The sequence below is a fragment of the Colossoma macropomum genome, unplaced genomic scaffold (genome assembly GCF_904425465.1).
Source record: "Colossoma macropomum unplaced genomic scaffold, Colossoma_macropomum, whole genome shotgun sequence".
Lineage (NCBI taxonomy): Eukaryota > Metazoa > Chordata > Actinopteri > Characiformes > Serrasalmidae > Colossoma > Colossoma macropomum.
In genome coordinates, this window is record NW_023494789.1 from 33,796,228 (window position 1) to 33,819,122 (window position 22,895).

The following is a 22,895-nucleotide window of genomic DNA, read 5'->3' on the forward strand; positions in this document are numbered from 1 at the left end:
CTCCCCATCCAACCGGTCCATCTATTCCCTCTTTCTTTAAATTACATTGTTAACAATACATTAAATAAGATTTTAATGAAAAGAATGAGATAAAAAATTAAAAGAAAAATGCAAACCTGTACAATGTGCATCATATAATTTGCTCCAATCCTTTCATCACATCAAAACAAATTTGTCCCCATGTCTCAAGAATAAATGCTTTAGCATTATTGATTCCAGCTGTGGCCAATTCTAACATAACTGTGTCATGTAGTTGAGACAGCCAAGATTATGTGGGAAAAGCCACCTCTGTGTAATTACATTTTAGCCAGTGTTAAACCAGTGAGCCATATCTCCCTTTGCATTCCTGTTAGATTTAAACTGGAGTCATCATTAAGCAGCAATACAGCTGGATTCACAGTAATTTCTTTACCCACCAGGGCAGACAGTATGATGGTAACATTTATCCAGAAGTCATAAACCTCCCCACACTTCCACACCATATGCAAAAAAAGTCCCAATTGTTGTTGTGGGCTTTGGTTATAGTAAGGAGCTTTTGTAGGAAAGCGCTTCTGTGGTAGCCAATATAACCTGTGACTTTACTGAAAAGTGGATCAATTGGTGATTGGGATTTTTTGATGGATGAAATCTATTTTCCCACACTGTTTCTCGGTTAACTGAATTGACAGATTTTTTACCAAATACACTGAATTGGAAGCTTCTTATATACCGTTTTAATGAGATGAGCAAAATGTGTTTTGAACTCTGACTTTGAACCAATTCGGCAGAATAGTCCATAAACAAGCTATCGTCACTGTTAAAAGAAAACTTTGCACTTCAGAGAATGGCAACTTCATTGGCGAAAGAAAAAAGTTCTTAACTTTCATGTAAGTTAACATTATGAAATTTTATAGTGAACAATTTTTGACCATTTCTGCTGGTCCACATTTCTGTTGGTTTTCCTCAGGTAGCAGACACTAGCGTAGCAATTCAGTTGCCTTACGTAACACACACAGAAGGTTAATGATTCACAAGGTGACACAAGTTAATCAAGGCATGGGGTCCTACCTTCTAGAGGTCACTCCTCTGGTGGGGGAAACAACGGAGAAAGGAAAGTGGGGTAGACAGAGATAAAGAGGAAGGAGATATTAACATTTAGACATTTAGGATGTGAAACAGTTACAAGAACAGTGCAGTAAAAATGGTTATGTGAAAAGTATATGTTACACATTGTTACACGTTTTATACATATAATCATGACAAAGTGTTATACGGCATTAGAGTGTTATATAACATGCTAAGGTGAGAACACTTAATATATGGGCAGAAATGCAGTGAAACAAATGGACTGTTATTTTTTCAAGCACACAGACCAAAGGGCACAGCAGCTCTTACTTGTAAAGAGTTCGGCCCTGTATGGTTGTCAGATTGGAGAAGACAGACAGATCTTCCATCTCTTCAGGCCAAGATTGAATACTCAGAAAATCTAGCAAATAGAAAACTGAGTGTCATATACAGTAGACAAGAAACAGGTCCAGAAATTCAAGTATTTGTTTACTCCGTTTTTACAAACCTGTGATCTCCCTGACAGTGTTGAAGATTTTAAGCTTCTTAGGGTCAAGAGCTGAAATGTTGTTAAATCGATCTCTGAGGGTGAGAGAGAGGAATGTTACTGGTGTTCTCACAAAACCCTTCACCAACAATATTTTACATACATCTAGCTAACAAAATCCATCTACTCATTGGTGTAAATCTGAAATTACGCAAGATATTTTTGGGGGTCGCAGGATGGTTCTCAAAAAAAGTACACAGCTGAGCTGCAAAAGAGCTGTCCCATATCAATTATCTGACCTGTCAGCTACATTTTAAAACTCTAATTAATGGCAAAACTGATTTTATTTTTTGTTTAGTTATATTCAGTAATGAAAAAAATAAAGAAACACTAACCTGCCCTGGAATCGTTTTCAACACTTCTTTACTGCACTATGAGTGTTAGTTAACTTATGCCATCTATTAGTCCTACTCAGTCCTTCTTCTTTCTTTTTGATCATCATCATATTAATCATTATTAGGGTATTTAGCTGAAAATTTTATAATGTAGATCAGACTTAGAATTTTAGCAATATGATGGAAAGAGAAATGCTATCATAATAGGCAACAGCACCTAATCTCTATTCTCAGTATGTACGATATTCCTGTTATTTGTTTTTTTTTTATTTTGGCATATAAAGCATGAGATATCAATATAAGTGTAGACATACTGTGTTTAACCATAAGCTATATCCTCCTCACATTGGTCCCTCCTTTACACATCAGACCAAAAATGGACCCCTGCATTTATGAATCTATTTTACCAAAAATACATATGTACATCAGTACATCTATTTTAACAAAAACATTTATTCGTACATTCATCTTAATAAAATACATTTCTTTTTTACACCAGAGCCCCACTGAAACAGGAATGTCACAAGGTATACCAGTTAACTGAGTTAACTCCTTTAAAAAACTACTCACCCTTTAATGCCTGTGATGAGGAAGTGAAGGCTGCCTTGAATTTTAGTGCAGTTTATAAAACTGTCTATATTTTTAGAGTCCACTGTCTGTCTGTTGGCTGCCCCAGTACCTTCACACACTAGATAGATAGGTCGATAAATAGAGAAAAAAAGAGAGAGAAAGATAGAGAGAACATGACACAGTATGTGAGAACATAAACTTCTTTGAGACTGTGTTAATCTCTTCAAACCAAGCATCTTACCAGCGATTCATTCTGAGAATTTCACTACTTAATAGATGCACAAGGCTTCCCTTAGTGTTAGGAAGATTTGCACTGGATGGAATGTAATTTCTTTCAGATGATTCAGTGCACAAGCTTGACTAATGTGTTATTTACATTCCTATCCGTGCATTTTCTTGTCCAGAAAGGTAGTTTGTGAGACAAATGAAATAAAAATCCACTTAACCCTCCTGTAATGTTCAATTCAAGAAAACAAATCAGTTTTGGTCTAAATTTGGTATTTTTACCCTTTGTAGCCTCCATTCTCACTGCTGGGTCTAAAAAATTAGGTGAGTAATATGCAACATAACAGGAGGCTTTAAAGTGTGTTTGTGTATTTTTTTGTAAAGGGTACTAGGATACAGTCGTATGCAAAGTCTGTCCCTTGTCAAGTTACGTTTTGTTGATTTTCTAAGTGAAAACAACCCTCTACAGAGAACACACTTCTGCACATTTTAATGCATAATTACTGTTTATTTGTGGATTTAACATATCAAGACAAAAATGTGGCCTGTGCAATGGTTATATATCACATTTTATATTTTATGATATATTTTATGTTTTATTTTTTCCCGTATGTTATACTCAGTAAATAAATAGAAATTGTACACAAAACATTGCAGAAAATATATATACTATATGTTTGCTGTATATGGGTGTGGAAATGCATGTGCATACATGCATATGTGTGCTACCTTTAGGACACAGGCCCCCACATGGCTCGCACCTCTTCACTCCTTTCTTGTCTACCTCTGTTTTATCTGAAGGGCAGCTGCTAACACATGAGCTTCCATCTACCACAAAGTTAGCTTAGAGAGAAACAGAGAACAAGTCATGAAATCCTACTTTTTTACAGTTTTGTCATTTTGAAGGTGGGAAAAGCCTAACATAACAAATAAATAAATAAATAAACTTATTTCAACACAGTTTAGAAACAATGCTGAGCTACAGTTAAAATGACAGAAGGTAGCTGAGTTTTCTGGTAGCTGCTGAAATGGGATTAAACGTAGAAGAATGAAAGGTGACTCACGAGGGCACTGGGCTACGCAGACTGAACCATACTGATATTTCGCATTGGGGTTTGGCTCCAGTTTAAACGTGACTTTATTATAGATCAGGCCCTGGGGACACTGAGGCACGCACGAACCAGAGTCATTGAAGTTTCTACAGGCCTGAAAACAAACACACAAAGAAAACTGTTTCACGTTTGCCTGTTATTTATGTCTTTACTTCATATTCTGAATCAGGTGAGTAAAGAACAGAAAGCACTGCAGCAGCCTCATAGGACTGATAACCAGTGATTTATGAGATACAGGTTTACAGTATGTTACTGTAGTACCATAGGTATAAACATGCATGATTGTAACTCACAAAGCAGTTGGTATCCAGGGGTCCAGTGCAGCCTCCTGCACACTCGATATGGCAACATTCACTGGGGTTTCTCCCAAAACAGCGGCCATTACACTGAGGCGCACACACCGTCTTAGTCACTGAGAGAGATAAGGAGACTGGTAAATGTGTGTGTGACTTTGTAGGTGCTTGTGCAATGCGTGTTAAAGAGCAGTGGTTCCTAAACCGGTCCTTGGGGCCCCCCAGACAGCCCACATTGTTGCTCTATGAGCTGAAAAAAGTTAGGTTGAATCAAAAATGTGGACCATCTAGGGGGCCCTAAGGAGTGGTTTGAGAACCTCTGTTAAAGAGAGAGAAAGAGAGATAAAGAAACAGAGAAACAGAGAGCTAACAGAAATGAGAGAATCATTGTGTGTGCGTGTGTGTGTGTACAAGTGTGAAAACTCACAGGTCTGACAGCTTTCTCTGCCAGGTCCCCAACAAGGACCATCACAAGATGAATGACATGGCCCTGTACAAGAAACACAACATCAACATGCTATATAAACTAAGAAGAAACTACTACACTGTACAGCACAATTGAAGCTGGATTTGTTCTACCAGGTTAGGTTCTATAATCATGTAATTTGTGGGATCTGACTGGGTGATTTACACTAGATAAAATGTTAGTATAATTTCCCCAAATTCCCCACAGATAGCCTGCACTGAAGCATCATTTTTTGTTTTCAGGTTCAGCGAATTACAGGTTATTCACTTTAGATTTATTACTGTCATATTCTAAACAATACAGACACTACAGACAAATATTTTGGATCTCGATGGCAATCCAATAAAAGGTTAGAAGTAATTCAGCAGAAACAGAGCTTATGTTAATATAATGTTGCCACTCACTGTCAGGTCTGTTGTCTTTGATGATGATCTCAGCTCCACTGTCCTTTACAATGTCTAGCCAGTTGATCTGTGGCGCATAGCTCAGAAATTTATTCTGAATGATCTGCACACCTCCTTCCAGAATTTCTGGAAAAAATGTGAGAAAATTCATTAAGGAGTATGTATGTATGTAGAGATACACACACCCATACACCATATATATATATATATAGACACTCCAATGAATGAATGAGTGTCTTTGGACTGACTTTTACATCACAGCAAGCAAAATGTAAAATCTTACATTGCTGGTAGCTTTACATATGACAGTACTGTCCCTAACTAAAGTTTTGTGCATTTTGTACATCATGAGTCCTGCTGTTTACAAACATCTGGACATCTGGATTCGTTCTCAAGTGTTTAAGTTACCTGACGGATTACAACTACTATAACCTACAGAACCTAACCTGTGTCAGATTACATAATCATGTATGAGGAGATGCCTTTGGCAGTGGGGAGATGTTGTTTGATACACCCACAACATAGTTAGAAATAGATACACACATGTGCACACATCTTTGCAACACCTTTCACACACCAATTATATAACGACATAGCATGTGGCTCTTGTGGAAAAAAAAAATCAGTTTCTTTGGAGTCAATTACTACGACTGAGAGCACACAGACACACAAGACGAGCACACATTAGGACATATTACTCCCCCAATCACACCCACGCACCCACATGCACAAACCCCGCACAATGACTGATAGAAACTTTTGTTTATATTTCCTAGTAGCTGTAAAGTATTGACTGGAGCAGGCTCAGGCACGTCTCTGTCTGTCTGGCGGTTAACTGTCACACTGAAGACAAATACCTACTGTAACACATACAATGGACCATACACTACAGTACAGCTCAGATCACTATAAGCAGCTGTGTGCAGAAAAATTTGAATTTCCACAAAATTTAGATTTGCAGCACACTCACACATACGCTCACACTTAAAGGTTTCTGTCCATTGACTTTTCACTCCCAGTTAGTGCCACACCTTGAGTGTCCTGTCGTTATGGATACAGCGGGGGAGGCAGGCTTTGTGTGCTGTATGCATTGTTTGAAAAGGAGTTGTGAAATGCGTGTCTTATGTGAGGCACAAAAAGTTAATGAAAACTAGTAGAAATCTTTGTGAATGTGTATGTGTACCTGTCAGATGTGTAAGGCCAAGCTCTCGCAGACCATTGTCTCCATCCTTCTGGTAGTTCACGAGAACGGCGAGAGCGAAGCGTTCTTCATACAGAGACGTTCCTCTGATCACGCGTATGTTCTCCAGTGGTAGCTGCCTGAACTGGTTTATAGCTATCAAGACATAGCCTGTTACCTCACGAATAGACTAGAGAGAAACACAGCGAGATACAGAGACAGAGAGACAGAAAGAGAGAAAGGAAGGTAAGTGTTCAGTGGTTATTGTTGGGAACAATATCAAATGAACAGAATTGACTATTAGGGACACAATTCAAACCTAAGTTGTGAGTGGATTTTGCTGAGCGCCTCTTTTATTGCCCCTTAGCATATGTAGCACACAACCAAGCACATGTTTGCTTTTATCTTTCAGGCTTACAGAAGTAAAGCTATGAGGATCCTGAGCCAGGACTGGGCAAAATGTTGCTCAATTGAGAAAATGAAATCATCACAGCAGACATGATAAGCAACCGGCTCAAAAATGACTCATACACACTCACACACACATAGAAACATCCAAAGAGACGTTTTGACTGCTTAAAATCACAATCAAGAATTTCAAGAAGTGGTCATGTTTAGTACTGTAAAAATAGTGCCTTATTACTCTTTATAACATTTCTAAATAGGCTTTTGACAGTAACAGAATCCTCTTATTCGGATAACGCGGTTAAAGGGGGGGTCTTTTCTTTACATTTTATTACTTTATTTATATATTTTATTTCCACAAAGCATTTATACAAATAGCAATAATTATATCACAGCAATGACAACAACAACGATGAAAAAATAATAATGGAAAACCTTTGTCTTGTAATCTGCTAACCAATAGAGTAATTTTGTTAAGAACATTGTAATAGCATGGTTCATTTGAAACTGTGGTTGCATTACATTGTTGTGTTTAATTTGGCCTCAATACTATAATTAATCTAGTAAGAAAGAGGAGATTGTGAATGTCACAAAAATTGTACTCTCTGAGATAATTTTATCTGTGGCCGTTTAGCCTGACGTCATTGTGTCCAAAGCCGTTTCACCTGGAGTTATTGCACCTGGTGCCCTGGTTTCTACAGGTTTTTGCTAGGTAAAACTTTATAGTGTTTAGCTAGGCACCATAAATGTTGTATTAATGTGGAATATCACATCACCCACCATGTTTAAACGTTCAGTCATTTTCACATGTGGGAATACAAGTGTCTTCCTATGGTTTGCATGCAATGCAACTTTTTTTATACTGGTAGTAAATGAGTTTTTACTGTCACTGGGGGCTGCCTCAGCCACTGTTACTGTCGTGACTTGGTTAACTGTCACCTAATCCTAAAAACGTCTAGGCTTCTGTGACGGTGATCCAGAAATTCTTGAGTGAGATATTAATATATTTCATTAACAGCAGCATTTTGTCACTGTTGTAACAAAACCTTCCACCTCTAAAACTGTAACTTTATAGGAAAAGGGAAACATTTACCTTAATGTGCAACAGTGTAAGGTGTTATTATTCTAGGTCATTTTGGACTGTTTCTATTGGTCCAGTCAACATGAAATAATTTTATTGTAATGTAACTACAAAGTTTTGATAGTAGCCGTTGCAATGTTTTGCTCACTTGGTAAATGTTAGGTTTCTATTATCATATGAAATTTGATCAGGTAGGAGGGACAACTTTTCTCTAATATTAAATCTGTCTTTCTCTACGTGTGATGGGAATATTCCCAGTGTGTCTATGAGTGTGAAAGGGGCTTTTGTCTCTCTCTGTCTTTTTTTCACACATATACATTTCTCCCACCTGCAGGAAGGAAAAGTCGCGGTAGTGCTCCATGTGGGTGATCTCCAGGTTGCCCATGACAATCTGACAGTTCGTGTACATCTCTTTCATCCGCTGATACTGCACCTCCGAACTGCCCGTCACACTCAGCATGTTTTGGGTGCCTAAACACATCGCTGTAGACAGAAAAAGAGAAAAAAGAGAGAGAGAAGATTGTGAACACTGAACACTGCCATATAGAAAGAGAGAAAGAGAGAGAGAGGGAGGGAGAGGGAGGGAGAACGAGAGAGAGAGAGAGAGAGAGAGAGAGAGAGAGAGAGAAACAAGCTACTCCACTTTGCTATTCAAATTTGCATTTTCATAGGGAGATGAAAACAGGCCTCAGACAGAAGCTCCTCAGAACAGAAAACAACAACCTACTCCTGCCAGTGCAACATTTCTTAAAACCAGTTTTGGAGCTTCTGTGTTCGGAGCTTTATTACCTTCAGACTTCATACAAACAACAGCCTTCCAGGAACAAACAGGATTTATGATCATATAATTAAAAACCTGGTTAAACGGTAGACTGCCCTGCACATATTCCTGCTCTAACCTTGGCTGAATGTCAAGGCACAGCATCTCACACACTTACACATGCACAAGCACACACACACACACACACACACACACAGCTGATACACTGAAAAGAGTGATACATTAAAAACTGATGTGATTCAATTGTGTGGAAATCATGTCCCAGTGGAGAGAATATATTACTAAGAATAAAATGTGGGGCAAAGTATAATATGTTTTATTCATGTGGATGAACAATGTACACAATCAATATAAATTCATGTAAATTCAATGCTTCACTATAAAATTACTATTTGCTGTGCGAACACAACCCACTGTTCCATCTGTTGGTAATTTGCTATGTCTTCAACTGTTAAGGGATGCTGTCTTTGTCTTTTTTATAAATGTATATATTTGCCATGTTTTGGCCCTTTTTTACAGGGCAGACGTGGAGACACAAACCAGTCGATATACAATGTAAATCAAATGTAAATGTATCAATTTTATATTTCATATAAAAATATATTGAACTTATTTGCAGGAATACACTTCTGTGCGTGCAGTGCAAAGACCTTGCCATACAGGAGAGGCTGAATATAGTGACCAGAACTCACACAGTCTTATCTCTTGGGGTCTTGCTTATAGGGGGCTAGATAACTCTGTGTGTGTGTGTGTGTGTGTGTGTGTGTGCGCGTGTGTGTGTGTGTGTGTGTGGGTTTGGGTAAGCAAACCAATAGAAAAGTGTCTGTGGGTATGTGTGCTGGAGGGAAAAAACTGTCATACAATGCTTCCATTCTGGAAGAGCGCGAAAACAAGTGTAAAAGCCCGCCCAAATGACCTCCACAACTCTCTCTTTCTCTCTCTCTCTCACTCTCTCTCTCAAAGAATTCAGAATCCATTTACTATGAACAGTTAAAACTGGAATTTAAACAAATCAGAATTTCAATTAATACTTAATTAATCCACAGTTTGTCTAAATATTATTGAATTAGCACAGAGGAAAAGAAAATGTATAAACACAGAAAGAGATAGCGATGAAAAGAGACATAGATGAAGAAAGAGGGGAAGAAGAAAACAAAGAGAGAGAAGAAAAGCAAAGGAGACAAACAAGTTTGAATAAAACAGGAACGGTGACGGTGGTAAACAGAAACTTGGCTTCAGTCTCTAGAAGATTAGCACATACCTGAGAGGTGCACACACACACACACACACACACACACACAGACAGTTGGCTTGATGACTTTGTTTTGCACTTAAGAGACACAGTTTACAGGTCAATCAGTTCCTAAGGCAAGAACAGGTGTGGTCAAATAACTCCAGATTTATCAGGTGTGTGTGTGTACTTCTCAGGTATTTTTTTTCTTTGTGTGTATGTGTGTGCGTGTGTGTGTGTGTGTGTGTTACAAGTTCATGTACACGCAGTTTTCTTAGCTGGCGCCAAAGCATTGTGAAAAAAACAACACATCAGAAAACAAATGCACTAGAAAGGGAGGATTCACAATAAGATTACAAACAAAGACCTGTGATATCATACCTGCTGAAACGTCTGTTTGGATGTATGAAGTAACAATAAGAACAGTAACAAGAATAATCTTAAAGTATATGAGTAACATAACAGCATCAGAGTAATTTTACAATGTAAGACTAATGTTACACTTTAAGAGTAATTTTATAGTATAGACTAATCTTACAATAAAAGACTAATGTTACAGTTTAAGAGTAATTTTATAGTACAGTCTAAACTGACAGCATCAGAGTAATTTTACAATGTGAGAGTAATGTTACAGTTTAAGAATAATTTTGTAGTACAGTCTAAATTGACAGCATCAGAGTAATTTTACAATAAAAGACTAATGTTACAGTTTAAGAGTGATTTTATAGTACTGTCTAAACTGACAGCATTAGAGTAATTTTACAAAATAAGAGTAGCCATACCATGTAAGAATGATCATATACTGTAAGAGAAATGTTACAGTATCAGAGTTGTGTTACAGTATCAGAGTAATGTTAACCTATAATTTTATAGCATAAGAGTGATCTTACAATATAAGAGTAATGTTACAGCATAAGATCTATCATATATTTAAAGAGCACTCTTCCAGTATTATAGTAATTCTACACTGTATGAGTAATATTATAGTACACTCCTAAATGTAAAGCTACCAGAAAGGATGCTTTGCGCAATGCCATAAGGTTACCATTTTTGGCTTCCTAAAGTACTTTTTAATGGCTGGTTCTTTAGAGAACCGTCCTCGGAAATTAGGTAAGTAAGTATGAAGTAAACTTTTTAAAGTTTAAAGAATCTCTACACAAAGTAAAAGTTCAAGGAAGTACTCTTACATTTGTAATGAGCCTTTAAATTTCTTTATTTTCTTTATATCTTTAAAGGTTCTTCATGCTGACAAATCTCTTTTTCAAATATTTTAAATGTTGGCATCCCTCAAAAAACCCTCTGTTGGCCTTTTTTTATAAAAAGAAAGTATAAGACTAATCTTACTGTTTAATACTAACCTTACAGTGTAAGTAATGTTACAGTGTGAGAGTAATCTTTCAATATAAGAGCAATTGTGCAAATGTTCTCACATTCTGCTGAGCTGCACTGTAACCTGTTTGTCTCTGAACGTCTGGGTCAGGTACTATTATGCTATAATTCAAATCTTATCTGGATAAACAACATCATAAAGACTCATGAACTCGTTCACTTTCTCACGCATGCTCTCTCGCTCTCCCTCTCTGTCTGTCTCTCTCACATGCAAACACACAGTAGTTATTCTCTATACCAGTTTATTTAAAAGGCTTTACAATAAACAATGTGTAACTACACTCTTAAAAAGATATGTTAGGATTCTTCAGTAAAGACAATGCTTTTATATATAACTCTAAAGACTCAAAGAACCAGGGCGGCACGGTGGTGCAGTGGGTAGCGCTGTCGCCTCACAGCAAGAAGGGCCTGGGCTCGATTCCCGGCCGGGCGACCAGGGTCCTTTCTGTGTGGAGTTTGCATGTTCTCCCCATGTCTGCGTGGGTTTCCTCCGGTTTCCTCCCACGGTCCAAAGACGTGCAGTCAGGCTGATTGGACATGCTAAATTGCCCCTAGGTGTGAGTGTGTGTATGTCTGTCTGTCTGCCCTGCGATGGACTGGCGACCTGTCCAGGGTGTATCCTGCCTTCCGCCTAATGACAGCTGGGATAGGCTCCAGCACCTCACCGCGACCCAGAAGGATAAGCGGTTTAGATGATGGATGGATGGACTCAAAGAATCATCTGCATGCTTATAGGGTTCTCTGCATCATGATTGTGGAATATGGTTCTATGTAGAACCTTTTTTGAAAAGTGCTCTATATTGCACCAAAAAGGGTTTTGTTATTGTTACAAGCTAGGTTAGAATCCTTTTTGATGCTGTATACATTCTTGCACATGCAGAGGCATACATTTGATTTTCGCCCAGCTTAGCAAAACTAGACCAGACTTAAACTGGTAACCCTGAAGCTAAACATACAGCCCCAGATATCACTGTTCTAAAAATATAAATTCTATGCACTTACTGCAATCCACGACATGAGTGGGTGCAACTTACACACACTGCGATGAATTAAATCCCTGCTCACTATGACTGCTTGTAGCTATCTGTGTATATATCAGTTACAGCACACACGTTCAGTGTTCTACTTCAGCAAAATAACGTACATAAACAATGTCTCACTCTAAATACATGATTGCAGCCTTTTACAGCTCTTTAGGCTCTTGAATAAGCTCTATTCTAGCTGGATTAGTTTTACCAGCACCGGTTGTGCAATGTGATGTATGGGATTTGACTGGCTGATTTGCCACATACATACCAGATGAAAACATCACTGCACGGGTGTGTGTGTGTTACACAACAGGTGTCGTACTTGATAACAACAACAACACAGTGTGTAGCTTTTGGTTTCTTATATTATTCGTTTTTGGGGTTCAAATAGTGTGAGGTCAATTCAAATAGGACTGCTATTACTGAAGGAGCTCCAGGTTACCATTCTTTCCAGAATTGTTACAACAAAAACTATAAAAGTTCTATACAGCACTAAGAGGGTTCTGTTATTGTTTTGATGTAAAGCTTATAACAACAGAACACTTTTTGGTGCTATATACAAACTTTTTTTTTAATTCTATATAGAACCGTACACAAAACATTCTCCATCAATCTGAAAAACCATGTCACAATGCAAAGAACCCTTTAAGCATGCAAATGGTTCTTTGAGTGTTCATGGTTCTAAACAGGTCCTTTGTCTTTACTAAAGAACCCTTAAAGAACCATCTTTTTTACTAGTGTATTATAGTACCTCCCCTAATTAAACATATTGATTTATAAATGAGTTAATATGGTTTAAAAGAACCATTTTAAGAATTACACAAGAATGGTATCTGGAACAATACTACAATATAAATCTCTGATGAGCCTTGTGGTTTTCATCCAGTATGCATCTTCAATGTTTATAGTTTTAAAAAGGGTTGAGAGACTCTGGAAGGAACAAATGAAAAATAAAAAAACAATTCACAAAAACAAAGAATTTATGAGACCAGAATATTTAGGTAAGGTAATTCGATATAAATAAATGTTATATTTCTAGATAAAAATAATGTAGATAGATTTAGTACCAATTTGTACATTTTATAAATGTTTCTGTATCTGCATCAGTATTGGCATCAGCAGATATGCAGACAGAATATACAGATATTGACATACGGTTTCCATATCATTGCACCCCTAAGAAAAAACATCAATGAACTTGAACGTTAAAGTGCAACACAAGGGCTCAAAAGCCTGCACTCCTCTAGACCACGGCATTGTCCCGCACTTTATTTCTGTCCTGCTGCAGTATACTGAACTTTTGTCTCTCATCTTCCTGTCCATGGGCTGACCATGCTGAACAGCATTCTACAGAATCCCTGTTAGTGAGATGCACTGCATACTACCATCCCACAGTAATTCAGACTGACACCTACAAACTTCATTCTATAATGTTCTCCATTCAGTCCAGAATGTTCCACTGAGGGTCCACGCTGCTGCCACACGCATCACAGTGCAAACAACACAACAAGCACAGTCTTTGGTAATTTCCACCAAACCACTTTTAAAGCCGTAGTACGTTCAGAGTATATTTTGTACATCTAAGCAGACCACATTCCAGTAACAACAACAAAGTGACTATACTATGTAACGTGTGGACTATACGTCCCATTAGAGCAGTAAATATATATGTCAACTTTGGGTATGCAAGATGACAAATTTATTGTTTTTGTGACAAATTTTGTCGCATCAGCTTGTTGTCTGAACATACTGTGGATATTGTCAGTACTTGGGACGCTAAGATGCTGCATGCTTCAATACAAAGAAAGTATAATTAGTCCTGTTTGATCAGACCTGGTGTGCAGTATGTGAAATATCAGTGTACTCATAGTTTTCACAGTATTTTTAAATGTGCCGCAACAGGTATATCTTATTTGTTCTATCCAACATCGTGATGTTTTGTGAAAATATCTCATGACATTTTTTTTACAACTGTCAAAGTTATTGTGTTAATAATGAATACATGAGCTGTACAAACGAAAATGAGAGGGCTATGATATATAAAGATGATATATCACTGGTTCATTGTGTTCACTCTACGTGATCCTCGTCCAGGTTCTTGTGAACCCTGCGTTCACATGATGAAAATAATGTGATCAAATTATACCACCTCATCACCTCCCTGCTCCTCAATCGTATCTATCAGTCCCACCACCATCCAAAGGTGGGGTTCCAGCCTTCTAGTTGCAAGCAGAAGCTGCCCAGAACTCAAGCCCAAGTTCTCTGAGTTCTCTCCCCTCCTTCAATCATAGTCTCCCCTCATAGTACCACCAAATGCTGAAGAAACAGTATGAACTCGCAAAATGCAACAATCATTATTAACTACACAAAATAAGGCAAATTAACTGATAAAGCAGTTAAGCATTTTAATTTCTTGCTACATCCCCCAACCCTAATGTCATCTACTCATATAAAAATGATGGTTAAAAATGATGGTTCTTCAAGGGTTCTAGTGAAAAAAACTAGTTCTTTATAAAACCATGAATGATAAAAGGGTTCTTTGCATGGTGAAATGGCTTTTTAGATTGATGGAGAATATCCTGTATATGGTTCTATATAGAACTTTTTGAAAAGGGTTCTATATAGTACCAAAAAGGGCTCTTCTTTTGTAACAAGCTTGACATCGTAACAATAACAGAACCCTTTTAAAAAGGTTCTACATAGAATCAGCTACAGCACATTCTCCATCAGGCCGGGCTGTAGAACCCTTTCACGATGCAAAGAACCCTTTAATAATCCAAAAGGTTCTTTGAGTGTTCATGGTTCTATATCAAATTATTTTCTTTACTACAGACCTGTTGAAGAACCATCATTTTTAAGTGTGTGCAAAAAGAACCAAATTTGCGTGCTTGGTATTGCAAAATTCTTCAGGGCTTTATTTGATATTTGTTCAGCTTAGCAAAAATCATTAAGCCAATCGCATTAAGCAAACAACCCTGAACTTCAGCTGAGATTTGTTACAGCCACACATATTATCATACCAGACAGAGCTGCAGAACTACGAGATGATCCAGTTCTGGATATTTTGGGGTTGTGCACCAGACGAAAAGATGCCAGGAGTGTTTTGTGATTTGTGACTCGTACCAAAGGTGCCACCTGTGGTCAGTGACATCACCTGGCCCACACACCTGTTGTTGTTGTACCTGAGGTGCTCCACCTTGCTTAATCAACACTATCACACAGGTCCAAAGATCACCCAGCACTTCCAGCACTTCTCTGGTACAAATCTCAACACTTCTCTCTTATCATTCTGTTTTTTTTCTCTTCTTCCTCCACCTCCTTCTCTCTATCAGTCATCAAAATGATTTAAAAAGCAGTTCAGGAGTGCCTGAATGAACACTTTTTGCCATAACAACATGCAAGTAAAAATTTCATTGCGCTGTGTGCAACGGCAAAAAATGTGCTTTGAATTGTAATGCATTTGGACACATACTCACATGTAGTTGCCCCAGAAAGTACTTAAGTTCTTTTTGTTAGAAAACAAAACGTCAAACCAAGTGGCCTTTATTTTAAACAGACGACTCCAAGGCTGTCAAATCTGACATTAAGTAAATACAACGTGAATACATATATCAGAAGATGACACGGAAACATCAAGAACTAAGTATAATATAAACATTTTCAGTAGTTAGTGTGGTCATGCTTTGCCTTTATTACTGCTTCCATTCTTGCCAGGAAACTTTCAGTGTTTCAAAGAAATCTTCAGGGATATTTTTCCACACTTACAAAGTTCAGTCATATAGTTGGTTGTACTTTCTGCTTCTCACAATCCAAGCAGTCCAAAACACACTGAGGTCTGGACTCTGGGGTGGACAGCCCACTGTTCTGAGAACACTATCGGCTACTTTGTTTGATTTGCAAATTTTCATCTTTTTTATCTGTTTCCTTTTCTCAGTAACGGCTTCTTGACAGCTACACATCCTTACAGACTCACAGTGTTGAGTTGTCTTCTTATAATGGAAAGATGGACAGAATCATCTGTGGATTTTTCCGATCTGAAGCAAGAGTGGAGCATGAATTTCTCTCAAAGATGAACGTTTTAAAAACGGTTTATCTGACGGGGTCAGTTTTGGTGGTCTAAGAGGTCTTGAACGGTTGTTCGGAGTCCCATTTTCTCTGTAGCTTTTAATCACTTTTTCAAAAACTCCTATTTTTTGATATATTTACCTTTGACTGTCCCTTCCTTATTCAAATGGATTATTTTGCATCTAAAATACATAAGATCTGCTGAAAAAGGAATATATTGTACTTAATGGCCGTTTGGACTGTTAATCTGATAAATGAATGGGTTCTCTCTGACCTTTGTACAGTAGCGTACGAACTACTCTTGACAGAATCTCAGTACTAGTAGAGTCCAGGCAGTCAGTAAACAGGTTTGACACAGTCAACTGGTTCAGGCGGTTAGCAGAGTGGGCGAGCACTGATTTAGTCACACAGCTACATCTTAACTACAACTACCGTGAAACAAAACATACACATACACATACACACACACACACACACACACACACACACACACACGAACGAAATAAAATCAGTGTATAAATGTGTACTATAAAGAGACTGTGCTACCTATGCTGACCTACCCGGTTTGCCTTCCTGGGTCTGTGCGCGCGCAGGTTGAGGGAACCACAGGAGCGCGAGACACAGCGCGAGCACCTGCAGTCCTGAAGCGCTCATCTTCGCTCTCCAAAACTCAATCAAGCATCACGCAGAGAGACTCTTTACCGCAGTACCTCAGCACTAACACACTTCCACAGAGTGTTAGCATAGCATAGAGCGAGTTAGTGAAGGAGCTCGTTTAATCCTGGTTTCTTCACAGCTCTTTTTCAGCTCTTTGGTCTGAATCACTGCGACGGGTCCGTGCAGTGATTCATCAGCCGTTCCTCCCGCTTCTTCCTCGATACTCGGTTAAAAAAAGTTTAAAACTCGGCTTCAAAAGACAACAAAGCAACAGGAGAGCGGATGAAACGAAAACACGTCCGCTGCCCACGAAGGTTTGGTCTTAATTTGTGCGACCTGTTCACCACGCAGCCAGAACATGCCGCAGTCGCTGATTGGCTCGCGCGCTGATCAGTGCACCAATCAAATGCGTCAGCGTCTGAATTCTATTACATATAACGTCTAATAGCTAAACGATAAAAAGACGATGAAATAGAATCAATGAATAGAGATGGAGGAGGTGCGGAGTTTTAGATTGATATGTGAAATAGAATTACCCCCCCCCCTCTCTGTCTTTCTGTGTCCCTCTCTATTTTTTATCTCTCTCTCTCTCTCTCTCTGTCTGTCTTTCTGTGTCCCTCTCTTCTCTCTCTCTCTCTCTCTCTCTCTCTCTCTCCATTTGTTTTCTCAATTCATAGTACCTTTGATGGCATAATGTCTCAAGTACAATGTTACCAAATCAGGCTAAAGGTAGTAATAACAATGATGATAGTGATAACATAATAACAATATTATGAACTTTCTTTCTCCTTTCTCTCTCTCTTTCTATCTTTGACTTTCTCTCTCTTTCTCTCACCCTATCTCTTTCTCTCTCTCTCTCTCTCTCTCTCCCTCTCATTGAGGGGGAATGCTGCTGTAAGTGAAGGACGTCATTGTGTCCAGTCTGGTTAATCACTGTTTCTTTGATAGATCTGGACTCCTGCTCCTACAATGCTCACATTGTCTGAAGGGTCAAATTGCCTCTGAGTCCACAACGTGTTTTACAGTGTGGAGCTTCTCACCATTTTACAGTTTTCTACAGTTAGTGTCAAACTATCACAAACAGAGTGGATGAGCTGCTCTGCGGTTCAGTAGTGTCTGTTGAGTGAATGTAAGGGCCAAATGTTTACTCATTCATCTGTTCTTTCCGATATTTTGGGTGAAAAATAAAGAACGAAAATAAAACTGACCTTGTTGAACAGTCTAGTCAGTCACTCAGAGCGAAACCAGACAAAGAAAAATGTTTGCTTAATGAGTGTTTATGATGGATTACTTTATTAATTACTATGTATGCACACAGACAGACAAGGAGACAGATAGACACACACACACACACATACACACACACAGACAGCAGGATTGTTTTGCACAGCTGAGACATTTTGGCAATAACGTCACAACTCATGTTGCTGACGTGCTCTGAATATTTAATGCTGCAGTGAATGAATCTTTCTGAGAGCAACTTTGAGCAGAATTTCACCCCACACTTTAACAGTCACCCTTTCTGAAAAATATGTAACAATCATGTAAATGGATAAATACGTATGATAAATATGTTTTGAAGCATCTACAAACTGAATAGATGCGTTGGATAGTTGATACCACAGTTTAATTATTTAGTTATTCTCCACGTGCTGAAAAATCCTGCTTCCACTGTGGTAAGAAGTGTCTGAATGTTTTTGAGTTTGAATTTGGACTTCAAGGACAGACATATTTAGTGCATAAGACAATTAATTTTAACTGTGAATAAAAGTAAAACATTCAAAATAATTATTATTCAAGGTTTTGTTAGTAGACATGACAAAACAATCAAACAAATAAATATCATGTAAAATCAAATCTTCCTTGATTTTATAAAATGAAACAGTTTGCTGTAGTATGTTAAAGTTTTAAAATGTGCCGTTCACTCCACTGTCCATAGAGTCCATACATATATAAACTACCTCTTGTTTTTGTGATATTGCAAAAACCAGCACATTTTCATGTAATCAAATCATCCATTTAGCCTGCAGCAGTTTAGCCCCACTCATTCACACTGATGTAATAAGGAGTGTTTCGGCCTTGACTGCTTCCTGAATGAGGTGCAGTACACTTTAGCCAATCAGAACAGTGATCATTTACATACATCAGTCTTAGAGGCACAGCAACAAAAAAAGCCTGTTTAACTCTAACTGATTAAGAGAGGTTGTAAAAGGGTCATGTAAAAATGAATCAGGACTGTTTTTGGCACACAAATCTAGACAAACGTCACAAGTGGATCTAAGGGTAAAAATAAACTACAAAACGAAAATGTAGAATATGGGCCATTTAAAAGTATCCCACTCTCATCTTTGGGCAGGAAAAAGCAGTAAACCATATACATTAAATGCTGTAAACAGCATATAGAAATGACTAAGAATAGAGACAGAGAGTAGATCCATATCTAAAGTGATTCAATAATTTTTATTATTTTTATTATTTTATTATTTTTTCATTTTTTAAATGCAGTCAATCAGAAGATACAATCTGTATGATTGTGGTACTACTGCTGCACTCAGTGACTGACTTACAGTGATATGGTTCATGTTGCTGTGTTTCCAGTGGAATCCTTTATGGAGCAGCTGTGCAATGCTGAGTACTATGTGGATATTTCTGCAATTACATACACTACCAGTCAAAGGTTTTAGAACATGCCACCTTTTCCGGGTTTATGTATATTAATACAGTTTAACGTTTCAATTAAATTGAACAAAATGTTTGACTCATCTACAAATTGCTGCGGTAGCCCATTTGCTTCAGGGCGCTAGTCACTCTGTGAAAGTCACTGACTCTGAATTCAGCAAAAGAGCCCCAGACCATCACACTTCTCCATGTTGGACAGGTGCAGAACCACCCTGCATGATGAACTGAAGATTTCAAATTTTGATTCATCAGCCCATAAGGCCTTCTTCTTGTCCTCATTAGTCCACTGGTGGTGCTGCATGGCCCAGGAAAGCCTCTTTTCTTATTATGCCATCTTAGCAATGGCTTTCTACTGCCACTCTACCCATCAAACCTGCAGTTCGAAGTCTACTCTTCAGAAGTGAAACTGAGACTTGCTCTCAGAAACTTGTCTTCTGATTCTGTTGGGGCTTTAGATCTGCCAGACCTATTCCTGTCAGAGTTTCCTCCACTTTCCAAGAACTGTTTGTAGGAAATGGCACTCACTGACACCCTGGCAAATTTTGCAGTTTCTCTAAAGGAAAGGCCTACACTTCTGAGGGTTATAATGGCCTGTGTATTTTCTTTTTGTTAGTAACATCCTGCAGTGTAATACTGTCCAATTTCTGCCCTGAGGGTGCAGTAAGTCAGTCTGTTCCAACACTGCTTCTATACAGACCAAGGGTTTGTAAGTAATCAACAAATTTGGGACCAACAGCTGACCAACTAAAACCCACACACTAACCATTCCACCTTTTTTTAACAATCTGGTTTTAGAGAAAAGCATAGCTCAATCTCTGCTGCTACTCTCATTTTAGATATTTTCAGCACCATCAATAGAAAGAAACATTGAGCAGTCTTTTTTATTAATCTCTCCAAAGCCTTTGATACAGTTGATCATTCCCTACTTTTAAAAACTCTGCAAAATACAGGTGTTGACCAACTGGATTAGAAAGGATCTCTCTGATAGACAGCAATATGAGGCCCTGGGACAAACTAAATCAGGCTGTAACCAAGTCCCTGAAGTTTCGATCCTCGGACGAGTATTATTTAATATTTATATTAATGACATTGCCGCCTTAATTCTCTATCGCAAAGTACATTTATATGCCAGCAAGACCATTTTGTACTGCTCAACTGACTATATTGGTACTGCAATGGAAGAACTGCAACACTCTTTTACTGCCCTACAATCAGCTTTTTCAATCATAAACTAGTCTTAAATGTTGAGTAATTCATGCTGTTTTCCAGAACCTCTAACATTGATTTTAACACTTTTAAAATCTTCTTTTTATCTATAAAAAGATTACCCTTCAGGTGGTGAGAGCTTTTACTGAACTAGGCAAATCTGCTTTTAGCTGCAGAGCACCAGTGAGCTGGAATTCACTACAGGAATCTCTAATGCTTCGCTCACTGGTGTCATATTTTAAACTTTTAGTCTCTAACCTCCTCCACTCAGCCTGCAACTGTTTTATTTTATTTTAGTTAACTTTTAATGTGATTTGAGCATGTTTTAGCTATTGTTTCACTTTTATTGTTCTTTTTATTTATTTCATTATTGCCAAGATATTGTTTTTCCTCTATTCCTTTATTTATTTCACTAATTACGTTTTTATTTGTTTTGTCCTTATTTGCTCTGTTATTTATTAAGTTACCGTATTGTATGGAATTTCAATGGTTTATTGATTTTTTTCTCCTGTTTTACCATTAAATTTACTTTTATGATTATTATTACTTTTTTAGCATTTCATATGTTTTCACAATCCAGTTTTCTAATCCCTGTTTTCTGTATCAGCTCAGTTACATTGTAAATGAGGGTCTTAGAGTTTAAATAAAGATCGATTAATTAATTTAGGATTACCAATGATTTTGTTTTCTGTTTTATTTTGTACAACCTTTTACATTAAAAAGCCAAATTATGCTTTATTTATCCTTTAATGACCCATTTATTTTAAATACAGGACATCAAACACTGACAGACCATGCTTACATGATGTTTACAAAAAAATGTCACATGGACTGTTTTTCATTGCAAAAACAATTGTTTGCTTCAACTTTGAAAGATTAATTTACCGCCATTATTGCAGAACAGCTGTAAGTTGTTACCTTGTTCCCTCTTTTTGTATGACTTGTTTGTTGAAAAAAGCCTTTTTTATAACTCTGAAGTGTACATGATTTTTCAGTTCTCAGTTTGTTTTACCTCTGGCAGTTAACTACTTACCTTTCAACCATTTTAGGTTATTCACTGGAACTGCTTAACTGTCAAGAAAAACTGGAAAAATGTGTTCTAAAACTTTTGACTGACATGTAAATGTATATACACATACAGTTGTATGTAGAAATTTGAACACCCCCAGATAAATGACATGTTTTGTTGATTTTCCAACACTTTACATAACTTAACACTGAAGGAATGCTTTTCACACAAATAGTGTTGTGTTCCAGTATTTAATTGTTAACAAAATCAGGAACAAATATACTGGTAGGCTCATTTCAATGCTATTTCGCTTAAACTGTGGATTTATTTAGATATTTACTTGCTTGTTTATGTACTCATATACTGTCATTGTGCTTTGCTAATTTGGTGCAGAAGTTGCTCTGCCGCTGTTCTGAGATTAGTTTTTGCATTTCCCAGTTAATAGTTAAGAATTTCAGAGCAGGTAGACCTTCATCAAACCAACAAACAACTGTTTACATAAATTACTCTCACGTAATTAATAGGTTGTTAACATATACAAAAACAAACATTCAAAAAACAAAAATTCAAAAGCAAGCAATCTGTTTTTTCTGGAAACAAATATTTTTATGGTTATATTAATCTGTAATCTGTAAAGTTTAAAAGTTTGGAAGAACTCTGTTTATGTGTAAAAGAGTTTACATTCAATTCTTTAAAACAAGCTGAACAGGAAATGATGTGCTGTTGCTGTTGTTGTTGTTGTTGTCTCGTCTTTGCTTAGGTAACAGGGTGCACACAGTGAAGTGAGTGGCCTTTGTTGGTGTGCTTTATTCAAACAGGAGCCGTGTGTGAGTGTACGAGAGGAGAGTGGAGGAACAGGTTTAAAGGACTGGCGCTTCCTGCATCACCGGTTTGAGTGAGGCACTGATTGAAAAACACACACACCTGCACACACACACACACACACACACACACACACACACACACACACACACACACACACACAGACACTTCCTACTGGTTTACAAAGACATTTCACTTCCTTGTCAAAAGTCACAAACAACATGTACACTTCATTTTTTCCTTGGAAGAAAAAAAAACAGATTTGTCATATGATATTTGCATGACGCAGAGCTTTGTTACTCTCAGACCGTGAAAACATCACCTGATTGAGGGATGTATTACTACTGTAGCAATGAAACTGAAAAA

General features: G+C 37.7%; 1 protein-coding gene across 1 annotated transcript in view; it reads right to left on the bottom strand.

Annotated features, from left to right (window-relative positions):
- The window catches only part of erbb3a (erb-b2 receptor tyrosine kinase 3a), a 30,441-nt gene extending 13,289 nt beyond the window's left edge, over positions 1-17,152 (bottom strand). Inside the window, exons 1-12 of the mRNA XM_036571067.1 lie at positions 16,717-17,152; positions 7,991-8,145; positions 6,180-6,366; positions 4,997-5,122; positions 4,554-4,616; positions 4,127-4,245; positions 3,786-3,927; positions 3,451-3,564; positions 2,497-2,614; positions 1,553-1,626; positions 1,375-1,465; positions 1,048-1,065 (exon numbers count right to left, since the gene is read on the bottom strand). Coding sequence (XP_036426960.1) covers positions 1,048-1,065; positions 1,375-1,465; positions 1,553-1,626; positions 2,497-2,614; positions 3,451-3,564; positions 3,786-3,927; positions 4,127-4,245; positions 4,554-4,616; positions 4,997-5,122; positions 6,180-6,366; positions 7,991-8,145; positions 16,717-16,810 — 1,301 coding nt within the window. The 5' untranslated portion in view covers positions 16,811-17,152. The remainder of the gene's footprint in view (positions 1-1,047; positions 1,066-1,374; positions 1,466-1,552; positions 1,627-2,496; positions 2,615-3,450; positions 3,565-3,785; positions 3,928-4,126; positions 4,246-4,553; positions 4,617-4,996; positions 5,123-6,179; positions 6,367-7,990; positions 8,146-16,716) is intronic.
- Between the last annotated feature and the right edge of the window lie 5,743 nt (positions 17,153-22,895).